General features: G+C 41.5%; 1 protein-coding gene across 12 annotated transcripts in view; it reads left to right on the forward strand.

Moving 5' to 3' along the window:
* Window positions 1-13,324, forward strand: part of HECTD4 (HECT domain E3 ubiquitin protein ligase 4) — a 226,107-nt gene that overhangs the window by 125,961 nt on the left and 86,822 nt on the right. For 9 of the 12 annotated variants that reach the window (XM_064379807.1, XM_064379808.1, XM_064379812.1 and 6 more), the window contains exons 23-32: window positions 660-764; window positions 2,013-2,176; window positions 2,765-2,998; window positions 4,648-4,840; window positions 5,002-5,106; window positions 6,129-6,217; window positions 6,598-6,773; window positions 9,575-9,710; window positions 9,801-9,963; window positions 10,067-10,233. In XM_064379807.1, coding sequence (XP_064235877.1) covers window positions 660-764; window positions 2,013-2,176; window positions 2,765-2,998; window positions 4,648-4,840; window positions 5,002-5,106; window positions 6,129-6,217; window positions 6,598-6,773; window positions 9,575-9,710; window positions 9,801-9,963; window positions 10,067-10,233 — 1,532 coding nt within the window. The remainder of the gene's footprint in view (window positions 1-659; window positions 765-2,012; window positions 2,177-2,764; window positions 2,999-4,647; window positions 4,841-5,001; window positions 5,107-6,128; window positions 6,218-6,597; window positions 6,774-9,574; window positions 9,711-9,800; window positions 9,964-10,066; window positions 10,234-13,324) is intronic. The other 3 variants (XM_021675516.2, XM_064379809.1, XM_064379815.1) reach the window with 1 other exon arrangement.

Genomic DNA, 13,324 nt, shown 5'->3' on the forward strand with positions numbered 1-13,324 from the left:
GAGATTGCAGTGAGCTGAGATTGGGCCATTGCACTCTAGTCTAGGTGACAGAGCGAAACTCCTTCTCAATAAAAGAGAAATTATGCTCAAGGCCGAGCGCAGTGGCTCATACCTATAATCCCAGCACTTTGGGAGGCTGAGGTGGGCAGACTGGTTGAGCCCAAGAATTTGAGACCAGTCTGGGCAACATAGTAAGACCTCGTCTCTACAAAAAAAAAAAAAAAATTAGCTGGGCATGGTGCTGCATACTTGTAGTTCCAGCTACTCAGGAGACTGAAGTGGGAGGATCTCTTGAGCCCAGGAGGTCAAGGCTTCAGTAAGCCATGATCGTGCCACTGCACTCCAGCCTGGGTGAGAGTAAGACCTTGTCTCAAAAAAAAAAAAAAAAGGTTTGATTAACCTTTACCTTGATCTTGCTAATGGGCAACTGTGGCCCATTTCACAGATGCTCATCCCAAAGGCCACCTGGTCAGGAGAGACACTTAAAGGACTGGGTGTCTAAATGAGAGGGAATGGAATTTGAATCAAAAAGCAAGTGAGAAAAGGAGTGAAATATTGCTGTGGTCCTTTTTGAAAGTAAATCTCTGAAATTCATTGCTCTTTTGAAAATTGTGTATCTTGTTTTTAAAGTGCATTTCCCCCCCCCCTTAAATTTTAAGGTGGAAGGAGATACAGTCACCTTCTCCTTTGAAATGAGAAGTGGCCGTGAACACAACACTCCTGATAAAGCCATGTGGGGCTTTGCTTGCACAGTTCGCGCTCAGGTACTTGAATCTAACCACTGCCGTGGACAAAATATACTATCTGCTATGTGCCTTGATTACATACATCATATTTGCCTTGGAAACAGGGCAGAATATGAGTCACCGTTTCATCTGTCTCTTCTATTTGGCACTAGTCAACTACTAGCAGTTAGTAGTACTTTTACAGAATAAAACCTACCATGACCTAAAATCAGCTCAGCAGCACAGAAATAAATCTATTGATTGGGGCTCCCTCTTCAAAGCTTGGGGAGGTGACCTTACCCCAGCATCTTTCCATAGGGCAAAGAGAACTCAATAGAACTTAGTAGAAATAAGCACTTGGATCCTGGGTTTTAAGAGTAGTTAAGCATCTGGCTGGGCATGGTGGCTCACACCTATAATCCCAGCATGTTGGGAGACTGAGGTGGCCGGATCAACTGAGGTCAGGAGTTCTAGACCAGTCTGGCCAACTTGGTGAAACCCGATCTCTACTAAAAATACAAAAATTATCTGGGTATGGTGGTGCGTGCCTGTAGTCCTACCTACTCGGGAGGCTGAGGCAGGAGAATTGCTTGAACCCAGGAGGCAGAGATTGCAGTGAACTGAGATTGTGCCACTGTACTTCAGCCTGGGCGACAGAGTGAGACTCTGTCTCAAAGAAAAAAAAGAGGACTTAAGCATACTACTGACCCCTCCAGTTGCCTGATTCTAAAAACATATTTTAGACTTTGAGGTTTCTTAAGCTTAACCAAGCTAAGACTCTCCAGAGTGACATTAACTGCTAGAATGTAAACTCCATGAGAGCAGAGATCTTTGTTTCATTCTCTCATGTATCTCATGCACCTAGAACAGTGGCTGGCATACAGAGGGCACTCAGTCAATATTTCTTGAATGAATTCATTGCAGTCATTGACAACATCACGGTTTGAGCACAGGATGGAAGTGACAAAACAAAATAGTGGTTTATACTTAGGCACAACAGAAAGGAAGCTATCAAAGAATCGGATTTCTTTATTTGATTTGTGCTATTTCTAATATGGGGTCTGGTCAGCTATTTTCTCTGCAGAATTGTGTTGCAACTTCGTTCTGGTCATTCCAGTGCCACCATCTAGTCATGATTTAGGTGCTGTACCTGTGTCCCCTAGCAGTGATACTTGATGCTGCTCTGTAGAACCCTGTGCTTGGGGACGGTGCAGTGTGGGGCAGCACAAGTGGCCGCCTCTGCCAGTGTACACTGACCAGTGTGGTTTACCCCTGTCTGCATTGTAGGAGTCTTCGGAGGATGTCTCAGGAGGCTTGCCCTTTCTGGTAGACCTGGCTTTAGGTCTGTCTGTGTTAGCTTGTTCCATGTTAAGAATCCTGTACAATGGACCAGAAATTACCAAAGAAGAAGAAGCCTGTCAGGATCTATTGCGATCCAAACTTTTACAAAGGTAACAAAAAGGTTGAAGTTTAGCTAGTGTTGCCTGCAAAGGAAAAAGGACTTTATATGGAAAACTCCTTTTGGTACATTTCCCAGGTGATTGTGCCTACTGCTTGGCAATCTCATGGGTGTTATTGTGTCTAAGAAATAAGATGAAAATTACACCATAGTGCTTTCTGGCTCTTACTTTACTAAATTTAAAATTACGTCTTTGAACTGCATAAGCTTTTCTCCAACACAATTATTGTCTAGTTAAATTGAATGATCCCCAAGAGAATGGGTGATTGTGTGATAAAGCAAACTCAGCAAATGTTTATTGTACAATCTATACAAGTGGGTCTGTGGACATTAACCATGTCATTCTTTCAGCTTTTCTGTACATTTCAAAGTTTTAATGATTAAATATTGGGGAGGAGCTAGATCTCCAAAGATGGGCTTTCTTACCGTGTTCATTTTTCTTTAGCTTCTGGAGAAGGTTTGATGAGTAATTAACACAGAATGTGATCCTTCATATGTTTGATGTATCTGCAAACATCCAATAGCTTTCCAATAATCTTGATGAGAGAGGAAGTGAAGAGCCTCTTTTCTGTCTGCTCAGGTGCCAGTGGCAGGTGGAGGCCAATGGCGTGATCTCCCCTGCCCTTACTCCGAGCCCCTCTCCATTGCCTCTGACCATAGAGGAAGACAGAGAATTCACCTACCCCTCTGATGTCCTCGTGCCTCCTGTTGGAAACTACTTTGATCTGCCTCGGATCAGGCTGCCTCCAGGAATCATGATAAAGCTCAGGGAAATTTCTGGGCGCGCTAGACCTCAATTTAGACCAAGTATAAAGTATGTTGCTGTGTAGTGTTTTACTTTTCCCAGTGGGAAAAAGGTTTCGACAATTGAAATGGGTGTATTTCTTCTGTGGTCTAGGAAATGAACTTTTAATTTTATGTTTACTGCATGAATGTTAAAATTAACTGAGTCTGGAGGGCCCACCAGCTGGTATTCCAGATTAGAGGTTCTCAAAATTTGGTCCTCCAATCAGCAGCATTGGCATCACCTGGGAACTTGTTTAGTTCTTGGACCCCATTTGATACCTGTTGAGTCAAAAGCTCTGAGGATGGGGCCCAGTTTCCCATGTGACTGATGCATGCTAAAGTGTGACCAAGTGCTAGGTTTATGTCTAGTATGTTGACCTTCTGCTAGCAGTCAGCCTCTACTTTAGTTTCCAGAGTTTATTTAGAGACGTGTTTATTTTTGATGCCTAGAGAAATGGTGAGGAGTTCTCTAATCTAGAATGTACAGACTTACAGTTACAAATGTCTTTAGTATTCTTGCTTAAAGTCAAATCTGTTTTGCAGGCCTCTGTCCTGCCTCCTGAGGCAGGATTTCAGAGAGAAAACTTTAGAGAATGTATGAAATTTAAAATGAAAAAAAAAATTGAGAAAACACCATTGTTTTTAGCCTAACATCTATTTGGACTGAACACTGCAGGCTATAATACTACATAAAATTAATTGGTGGATAGATGCTGCTGAAGATCTTTTCTTAGCCTTAGCCCTCTTCAAGCTCTAATATGACTCTAACTCAAAATGTAACAATCATAGAAAATGAAGTCTCTTTACTCTTGTTTGTTTGTTTGTTTGTTTGTTTGTTTTGAGAGGGAGTCTCGCTCTGTCACCCAGGCTGGAGTGCAGTGGCACAATCTCGGCTCACTACAACCTCTGCCTCCTGGGTTCGAGTGATTCTCCTGCCTCAGCCTCCCGAGTAACTGGGATTACAGGCATGCACCACCATGCCTGACTAATTTTTGTATTTTTAGTAGAGACAGGGTTTCTCCATGTTGGCCAGGCTGGTCTTGAACTCCTGACCTTAAGTGATTCACCTGCCTCAGTCTCCCAAAGTGCTGGGATTCCAGGCTGAAGTCTCTTTACTCTTGATTTTCAGCTTTATCAGTCAAATTCAGTTTTATCAGTTAATATACTAAATTATCTACCAACGTAAGACTCCTACAATGCCATTATACTATTCTTACCTCTTACTCTATTGTAATAAAGGAGGTGTGGTGAATATTTAATATCTTTAGATTAAAGCCTAAGTTCCCCAACCTATAAAATACAGTATTGGGCCTGGGACACAGTGGTTCATGCCTGTAATCCCAGTACTTTGGGAGACCAAGTCAGGAGGATCACTTGAGCCCAGGAGTTCAAGACCAGCCTAAGCAACATAGTGAGAAATTCCCCTAAAAGTTTTTTTCTTAAATTAGCTAAGCATAGCAGCATGCATCTGTAGCCTCAGCTACTCAGGAGGCTGAGGCAGGAGGATGCCTTGAGCCCAGGAGTTTGAGGCTACATTGAGCCATGACTGCTTCACTGAACTGCAGCCTGGGTGAGAGGGAGACCCTGTCTCTAAAAAAATTAAAAATGAAAATAAAATACAGTATTGAGAAGCTGAGAGCATGGCATATACCTGACTGATTTCCATTGTGATCACAGAGAAGTGATTCAGCCAGACGTGATGGAGGAAATGGTGGTATCTTGTGTTATTAAGCACTTGAACTTAGTTGATGCACTGCAGTCTCTAATAAATTTCCAATATCAAGAAGAACATGCTGAAGAATATGACTTATTATGTAAAATTATGGGAGAGACCTTTAAGAAGCTCAATGCCATGGAGAGACAGCTGCAGGTAAATGTCTGATAACTGTTGGAAATAATTTCTTTCCTGGAAATTTAAAGAAATTTAGAATGCGATCTAAGTTTTAAAAATTACTATTGTGACTAAAATTTTGAATTTTCAAACAGATTATACTTGTTTTTATTTTGCATCTATTTTAATGTATCTATTAGAGTGTTGCAGAACTAGAACAAAAATGGCAAAGTGAAGTTGATGATGCCATACAGGGGAAACTGGAGAACAACATGCCTTTCTTTTATGATTACCATTTTAATGAGGTGAGCAAGGTGTATGATTTGTCACTGGGGCATAGCCATTTAGACAGCAAACATAGATACTCTGTGTGTGTGTGTGTGTGTGTGTGTGTGTGTGTGTGTGTGTGTGTGTTCGTAGAGGTAAAATAATGTCATTTCCTAAAATGTTGCACACTCTAAAAATACACCCATTCTTTAAAAGAGGTTAAATGAAAATTGATTAGATCAACATGCAATATATAAATAATTACTCATTACGTTTTTCTTTTTTTTTTTTGTGAGACGGAGTCTTGCTGTCTCACCCAGAGCAAGAGTGCAGTGGCATGATCTCCGCCTCCTGGGTTCAAGCAATTCTCCTGCCTCAGCCTCCTGAGTAGCTGGGATTACAGGCACTCACCACCACACCTGGCTAATTTTGTTTATTTATTTATTTATTTATTGAGATTGAGTCTTGCTCTGTCACCCAGGCTGGAGTACAATGGTATGATCTTGGCTCACTGTAACCTCTGCCTCCTGGGTTCAAATGATTCTCCTGCCTCACCCTCCCGAGTAGCTGGGATTACAGGTGTGCACTACCACGCCTGGCTAATTTTTGTGCTTTTAGTAGAGACAGTGTTTCACCATGTTGACCAGACTGGTCTTGAACTCCTGACCTCAGGTGATCTGCCCGCCTCGGCCTCCCAAAGTGCTGGGATTATAGGCACGAGCCACTGCACTCAGCCTTAAGTTGTTTTTTTTAACTGGTTAATAGTTTTATAAAGATATATTAAGAAGTTGTCATCATGGTCAAATTTTGCTTTCAAGCCTTAAAAAACAAAAAGTAGGTAAAATTATAAACCCTGAAAGAATCCCCAGAAAGCAATCAATGCCATTTTTAATCATTAAAATATCAAATAAGAACTTACAAATGGGTTTCAAGCATAGAAATATGGACCAAAGGTGGTGGTTTTTCTCTGAAATTTTCTGTTCATTTTAATATATGTATAGTAAAACTTGATTCTTACAGATCCTGCATACCAACTTCTCTTGATTTTTTTCTTCTTTAGAACAAAATGAAAGAACTAGAACTTTTGTGTTCAATGAAGGAAGTCTCCTTTGATGGAAATGATCTTGAAAACATGGTCCTATCACTGAGGTTAGTGGTATTAATAACTATTAACGCTATTATCACCTTGATGCTCAAAACACATTGTAAAGGTCTAGTCTCTTAATAGATATTTTTAAATGTTGTGAATTTACTAAATATTTTAGAGTTGGAACTCATTTGGTAAATTGGAAGTTTGGGTTTTAGCCTTCAAATGTTAGCACAGGCATTCGAAACAGAAAAAGGAACAAGAAGTGGCCAAAGTTTCTAACACTGTTCCCCTTGGATGAGGAAACAGGGAAGTAAGCAATGTTGATTAGGTTACTTTTGCTTAGTTTCCACTGTGTCTTCCCTGACTCTTTGTAATTTTTTTTAATACCGTTTTTGGTAAGCTAGAGTACAACTCAATGCACATCAGTCTTTCTTTATAGGGAGAAGTTCCTACAAGAAGTGAATTCTCTTATTCAGAAACCCTCACACCCACTGGCTAAAACAAAGACATTAGTGAAGAGTTTAATGAACCGAGCTGAGCTGTTGCTTCATGTTACCATCGCAGCCCAGTCGGGCCTCACGAGAAGCATCTCTGGGACTCCTGCTGAAACGCCAGGTACTGCTCAAAGATAACCCCTAATTGACTTCTGGTCCTAGTCTGTTCATATAAGATACATCAGCTGTTTTTTGAAAAACTCACTCTTGGGTACGCCTAGAAAGGAAACTAAAAGGAAATTTTAACATACTTAATTTTGCCTTGTACTTTCAACTTCTTGTTTTCTTTATTTTATTATTATTATTATTTTGAGACAGTCTTGCTCTGTGTCGCCCAGGCTGGAGTGCAGTAGCGCAGTAGCACAGTCTCAGCTCACCGGAACCTCTGCCCCCCAAGTTCCAGCGATTCTCCTGCCTCAGCCTCCCTAGTAGCTGGGACTACAGGCGTGTGCCACCATTCCTGGCTAATTTTTATGTTTCTAGTAGAGATGGGGTTTCACTATGTTGACCAGGTTGGTCTCAAACTCCTGACCTCAGGTGCTCCACCCGCCTCGGCCTCCCAAAGTACTAGGATTACAGGTGTGAGCCATTGCACCCGGCCCTATTTTTGTTTTCATACTAACATATATAATTAGATTTCATAGTAACATATACAATTAGTCAACATTGTGAATCTTGTAATATCATTTTTTCCTCTTTACTTGAAGCTGAGTTTGCATTTCATCTTTAGTAATTATGTGGTATGACTTGTGGTATGACTTCCTGGGAATTAACTTTTTCTAGGTCACATTTTATTTTTTGTTGTGAGACACAGTCTCGCTCTGTTGCCCAGGTTGGAGTGCAGTGGATGATCTCAGCTCACTGTAATCTCTGCCTCCTGGTTTCAAGCAATTCTCCTGCCTCAGCTTCCCAAGTAGGTGGGAATACAGGCATCCACCATCACGCCCAGCTAATTTTTGTATTTTTAGTAGAGACAGGGTTTTGCCATGTTGGCCAGGCTGGTCTTGGACTCCTAACCTTAAGTGATCCACCCACTTCAGCCTCCCAAAGTGCTGGGATTACAGGCATGAGCCACCACACCTGGTCTAGGTCACATTTTAATTGTTAGCCTAAAAATGCATCTCTCAGGAAAATCATTGAGTCTTCTTACTTAAGACGGGATCTGTTAACACAGCACAGCCCACAAGCATTCATTCTTAACTTGAGAGATAAAGTTAAATAAACATGTTATTAATTGAAAGAGTCCATGTTACATAGCCCCATTGCCCAATGGGCAGTAGAGAGGAGGCAAACTTGTTTTCATCCCAGCTGGTCATCTAAGGCTCTTCTTACTTGGGATTTGAAGTCTAGGAGGACTCGCAGAATCTCACTGTCTAATACAGGTTCTCCCTGAGAACTTCAAGGAAAGACACAGGTTTGGGAGAGAGACATGTGCTGAGAGTGTGGTATAATCACATGCCAGGATGGTCTGCTATACACATAAGCCCTTATTAAAGGTCGTGTATATAGACTTGACCACTCGGTAAGGCTGTCAATACTGTCCCAGAGGCTCTTGACCTCAGAGATAACAGTATCCTCAAAAATTATACTTTTTTTATATTTAAGCTGTGTAACCACTCTTAAGACAGATAAAAAATGGTTTTCTCAGTAGGGCACAGTGGCTCATGCCTATAATCCCAGCACTTTGGAAGGCCAAGGCAGGAGGATCATTTAAACCAGAAGTTCAAGACGAGGCTTTGCCACATAGCAGGACCTGGTCTCTACAAAAATACACAAAAATCAGCCAGGCATGGTGGCATGTGCCTGTAATCCCAGCTACTTGAGAGGCTGATTTGGGAGGATTGCTTGAGTCTAGGAGTTCAAAGCTGCATTGAGCCATGATTGTAGCACTTCACTTCAGCCTGGACAACAGAGCAAGACCCTGTCCCTAAATAAATAAATAAATGAAAATTTTAGAATAATAAAATAAAATGGTTTTTTTCTGTACTTTCTCAACATCTTTTTTTCTTAGCTAGTCTTGACGTATAGTTTTATCTTCTTCCATTTAAGGATTGTTTTATAAAACAGCTACTTTCCTGGACAGGGTTAAGGAGTGTATCTTACGAAAGACCCATTCAGATTCCAACTCAAATGTGATATTTATTTCCACCAACTATGATCAAAGCAGAGGTATCATCAAATGACAATAAGTCAGCTAAATAAATCTGGGGGTTAAAGCGGGGAAAAAGTCCATCTCTGAACAAAATGGATTTGGATTTATTTGAATTAAGAAATTTGGGCCAGGTGTGGTGGCTCACACCTGTAATTCCAGCACTTTGGGAGGCCAGGGTGGGCAGATCACTTGAAGTCAGGAGTTTGAGACCAGCCTGGCCAAGATGGTGAAACCCCGTCTCTAATAAAAAAATGCAAAAATTAGCTGGGTGTGGTGGCTCACACCTGTAATTGCAGCTACTTGGGAGGCTGAAGCAGGAGAATCACTTGAACCCAGCAGATGAAGGTTGTAGTGAGCTGAGATCACACCACTGCACTCCAGCCTGGGAGACAGAGAGAGACCCATCTCAAAAAAATAAGAAATTTAAAAATTAAGAAAAATTTGTGTTTTCTGGAAATTATTTTCTGTGTCTCTTGCTTTTTAGAATGCTTACATTAAAGTGAACATTGATAGCTATGAAATTAAATGAATTTTTCAGCTTTTCTACAGAAAACCAATTTAATAAAAAATTTTAATTTTTTAAGTTAAAATAATTTTTGACCTAATATTTAGGTTTAAAAATTGACAGTATGCTACACTAGCTAGATTGGTGGCTGAACTCTGATAGAAGGCAAAGATACACTTAGATGGTTTGGTAGTTCTGTGTTGCATTTGGCTGTTGTTGTACAGATAGCAGAAATGACAGCCTTTTTATTCCTTTTTTTTTCCAGCTTGTAAATCAGCTTCTGAAACAAAAGTGATATCTCACGCTGTCAGGCAGCCTGTTTTTCTTCGCAGCATGTCAGCTCCTTCTGACCTGGAAATGATTGGTAATGAAGATTTGGAATTTACTAGAGCAAATCAGAGGTAAATGGCTAATGGCCAGGGTTGGGTTCCACATGCAGCTGAATGCATTCATCAAAACAAGCTCCCTAAGTATATTTCTTGTCTTGCCAGTCTGTTCTATGTTCCCTGTAGGCGTCGCCACGTGACCAGCCACCGCAGCAGCTCCTTTACACTCCTGCAGTCACTAGCCATCGAGGACAGCAGGGACAAGCCCACCTACAGCGTCCTGCTAGGGCAGCTATTTGCTTTCATTGGCACCAACCCTGACCAAGCTGTACGTCACATTTTGCCTGCTCTAGATGAATAGTACCTAATGGTATGCGGGGGCTTGCGGCAGTTAGCAGGAGTCAGGTGTCCCTCCTTCTTGTGCCTTTCAGGTGTCCAGCAGCAGTTTTCTTTTGGCTGCACAGACAAGGTGGCGCCGGGGAAACACTCGCAAGCAGGCACTGGTGCACATGCGGGAATTGCTGACAGCTGCCGTGAGAGTCGGGGGAGTGACGCATCTTGTGGGTCCGGTGACAATGGTCCTTCAGGGAGGACCCAGGTTAGTTGTTTCTCTTAGTTTATACTGTCCTGTCTAGAATGGTCAGAGCCATTCCAAAGATTATTCCTGGGGCCCAAACATAGGTGGTAGTATTTGCTAATGTTTTCCTCTAAAATATTTATATAAAAGTGGCATATGATCTTGCAAAAAAACTCAACATATTAATAGAATGTAAAACTCTCGGTATTCACCTTCTCCTCCTAAATTCCTCTCTGTTCATCAAGAGCTCGTTATAGCAACCGTACAGGCATAAGCAGCTGTATAATTCTCTTTGTACACATAAATGTGTATGTGTGTAAATTTTTTCAACTCAATTCAGATTATATTATACATGCCTTTCTATGACAATGACTGTTTTGCTGAGTATGTCTTAGATGTCTTAGATATCTGTGTTTTTATGTCAATACATATAGATGTGGTCTGCTTTATCTTTTTTTTTTTTTTAATTTGAGACAGAATCTTACTCTTGTCACCCAGGCTGGAGTGCAGTGGCATGATCTTGGCTCATGGCAACTTCCATCTCCTGGGTTCAAGCAATTCTCATGCCTCAGTGTCCCGAGTAGCTGGGATTACAGGCACATGCCACCACACCTGGCTAATTTTTATATTTCTAGTAGAGACAGGGTTTCACCATGTTGGCCAGGCTGGTCTCAAACTCCTGACCTCAGGTGATCTGCCCACCTCAGCCTCCCTAAGTGCTGGGATTCCAGGCATGAGCCGCCACGCACAGCCTTTTTTTTTTTTTCCCAAACAAAAACAGGTTCTTGTTCTGTCACCCAGGCTGGCATGCAGTGACGTGATCATGGCTCAGTGCAGCCTCAACCTCCCCAGCCTTAAGCGATCCTCCCACCTCAGCCTCCTGAGTAGCTGGGACTACAGGCGCATACCACCACACTCAGCTAATGTATTTATTTTTTGTAGAGATGGGATCTTCCATGTTGCCCAGGCTGGTCTCGAACTTCTGGGCTCGAGGGATCCTACTGCCTCAGCCTTCCAGACTGCTGGGATTAAAGGCATGAGCCACCACATTTGGCTGCTTTATCATTTTTAAGAGCTCATAGATATACATTATATAGATGACCTTTTCTAAAAAATTTAACTCATTTTCTACTGATGGACACATAGGTTCATTTGTCTTTATTTCTTTTGTTTTTGTTTTATTTTTGCACTAACAACAGTGCTTCCATCACAACCTCCTTCTACCTATATTTTTATATATTTCTGTGACTATTATTACTGAACCAATTTCTATAAACGTAATTGTAGATACTAACTCTGAAGATGGTTTTATAACTCATGTGTGAGGAGTTTTGCTATGTGAATTTCCTATTGGGCTTCAAAGATCTTCAAGAAGAAATTGAAAATGCATTTCTCTACAAGCCTTGGACTGGAGCTGCTGTGGCTCCTGGCAGTTCTTTAAGGAATTCTGGCCAATAGGCAGAGAGTGTCCAGTGACTGGAAGAAAATGGGTTAATTAAGTGCTGAAGTGAGTATCTTGAGAAATCTTGAGCTCCTCCCACCTCAGCCTTCCAAGTAGCTGGGGCTGCAGGGTAGGTCAGACTATTCTTTGGAAACAAGTTCAAAATTTCAGTGGCTTAAAAGACAAAATTTTGTGGGGGTGCAGTGGCTCACATCTATAATCCCAGCACTTAGGGAGGCCAAGGCAGGAGGATCACTGGAGGCCAGGAGTTCAAGACCAGCCTGGGCAATATAGTGAGACCCTGTCTCTACAAAAAAGAAAAAATTTGCTGGGAGTGGTGACGCATGCCTGTGGTCCCAGCTACTGGGGAAGCTGAGGCAGGAGGATCGCCTGAGGCCAGGAGATTGAGGCTGCAGTGAGCTATGATTGCACCACCCTGCACTTTAGCCTGAGCAGCAGAGCAAGACTTTGTCGCAGAAAAATAAAAAGAAGAAAACAAAATTTTAGATCTTGCTTCTGTTCATGATGGGTTCATGCTGGCTGGTGGTAATCACAGAGAAGGAAACTACCACCTTGAGTGCTGCCAGGCTCCTTGTCAGAACTCTGGCTCATTGGCCAGACTTTTCATTGCCCAGCCAACCACACGGTGCCCAGAAAGATATAGTGAAAAGCCCTCAGGATTACCACAGCCTATTTCCACAATTTAATTTCTCCATAAAACTGGCAGCACTATTCCTTTTTCCCTTGATTATTAATGTCATTTGTCAGAAACTTGAAAAAAAAAATGTAGAACATGCCAAAGAATAAAATGAAAATCAACTACAAGTACACCCTCTTAAGGTAACATCTGTTACTTTAGTATCTGTGTTCTAACCATAGACGTCTCCTGTAGTGCTTTTAGTAGTTCTGTAGCACTGCATTATATGCTTGAAACTTTAACAAATTCCCTATTTTTGAACATTAGGTTAGTTTTGCTTATTTGTTTTTGCTATTATAAACAATATTATGTTGCATGTCTTTGTAGATAAATCCTGATAGTTTCAGTTCTAAACTAATATTAATTGGTATAAAATCGGCCCTATGTTGTGTTTTACATTGGGAAAGTCTTACTTTATATCAACTAGGCTTTCATCTTCTGCTAATAAGTGAAGTGTGAACTCGAAAACAGTAACTTAACTAATCCATTTGAACCTTAGTTGTCTCATTAATAAAACTGCCTTGACTAGGCACAGTGGCTCAGGCCTGTAATCCCAGCACTTAGGGAGGCTGAGGTGGGAGGATTGCTTGAGCTCAGGAGTTTGAGACCAGCCTGGACAACATAGTGAAACATCATCTCTACTAAAAGTCAAAAAAATTAGCTGGATGTGGTGGTGTGCATCTGTGGTCCCAGCTACTTGGGAGGCAGAGGTGGGAGGATCACCTGAGTCCAAGTGGCCAAGGCTGCAGTGAGCTGTGATTGTACCACTGTACTCCAGCCTGGGTAACAGAGCAAGACCCTGTCTCAAAAAATTTAAAAAAAAAAAAAAAAAGCACTTACAGTATTCAGTGCTACTTGGGTTATTGTACTGGTTTCATGATCAGATAAGTTTGGGAAGTGTTGAATGTTCTCTGCTTATAGAGACAGGCCGTTCACTTTACCCTTATTAAAGGCTCTGAAAAGTCCTACAGTAG

This window comes from Aotus nancymaae, unplaced genomic scaffold, assembly GCF_030222135.1.
Source record: "Aotus nancymaae isolate 86718 unplaced genomic scaffold, 86718_ANA_hifiasm-v0.15.2.pri h1tg000021l, whole genome shotgun sequence".
NCBI lineage: Eukaryota > Metazoa > Chordata > Mammalia > Primates > Aotidae > Aotus > Aotus nancymaae.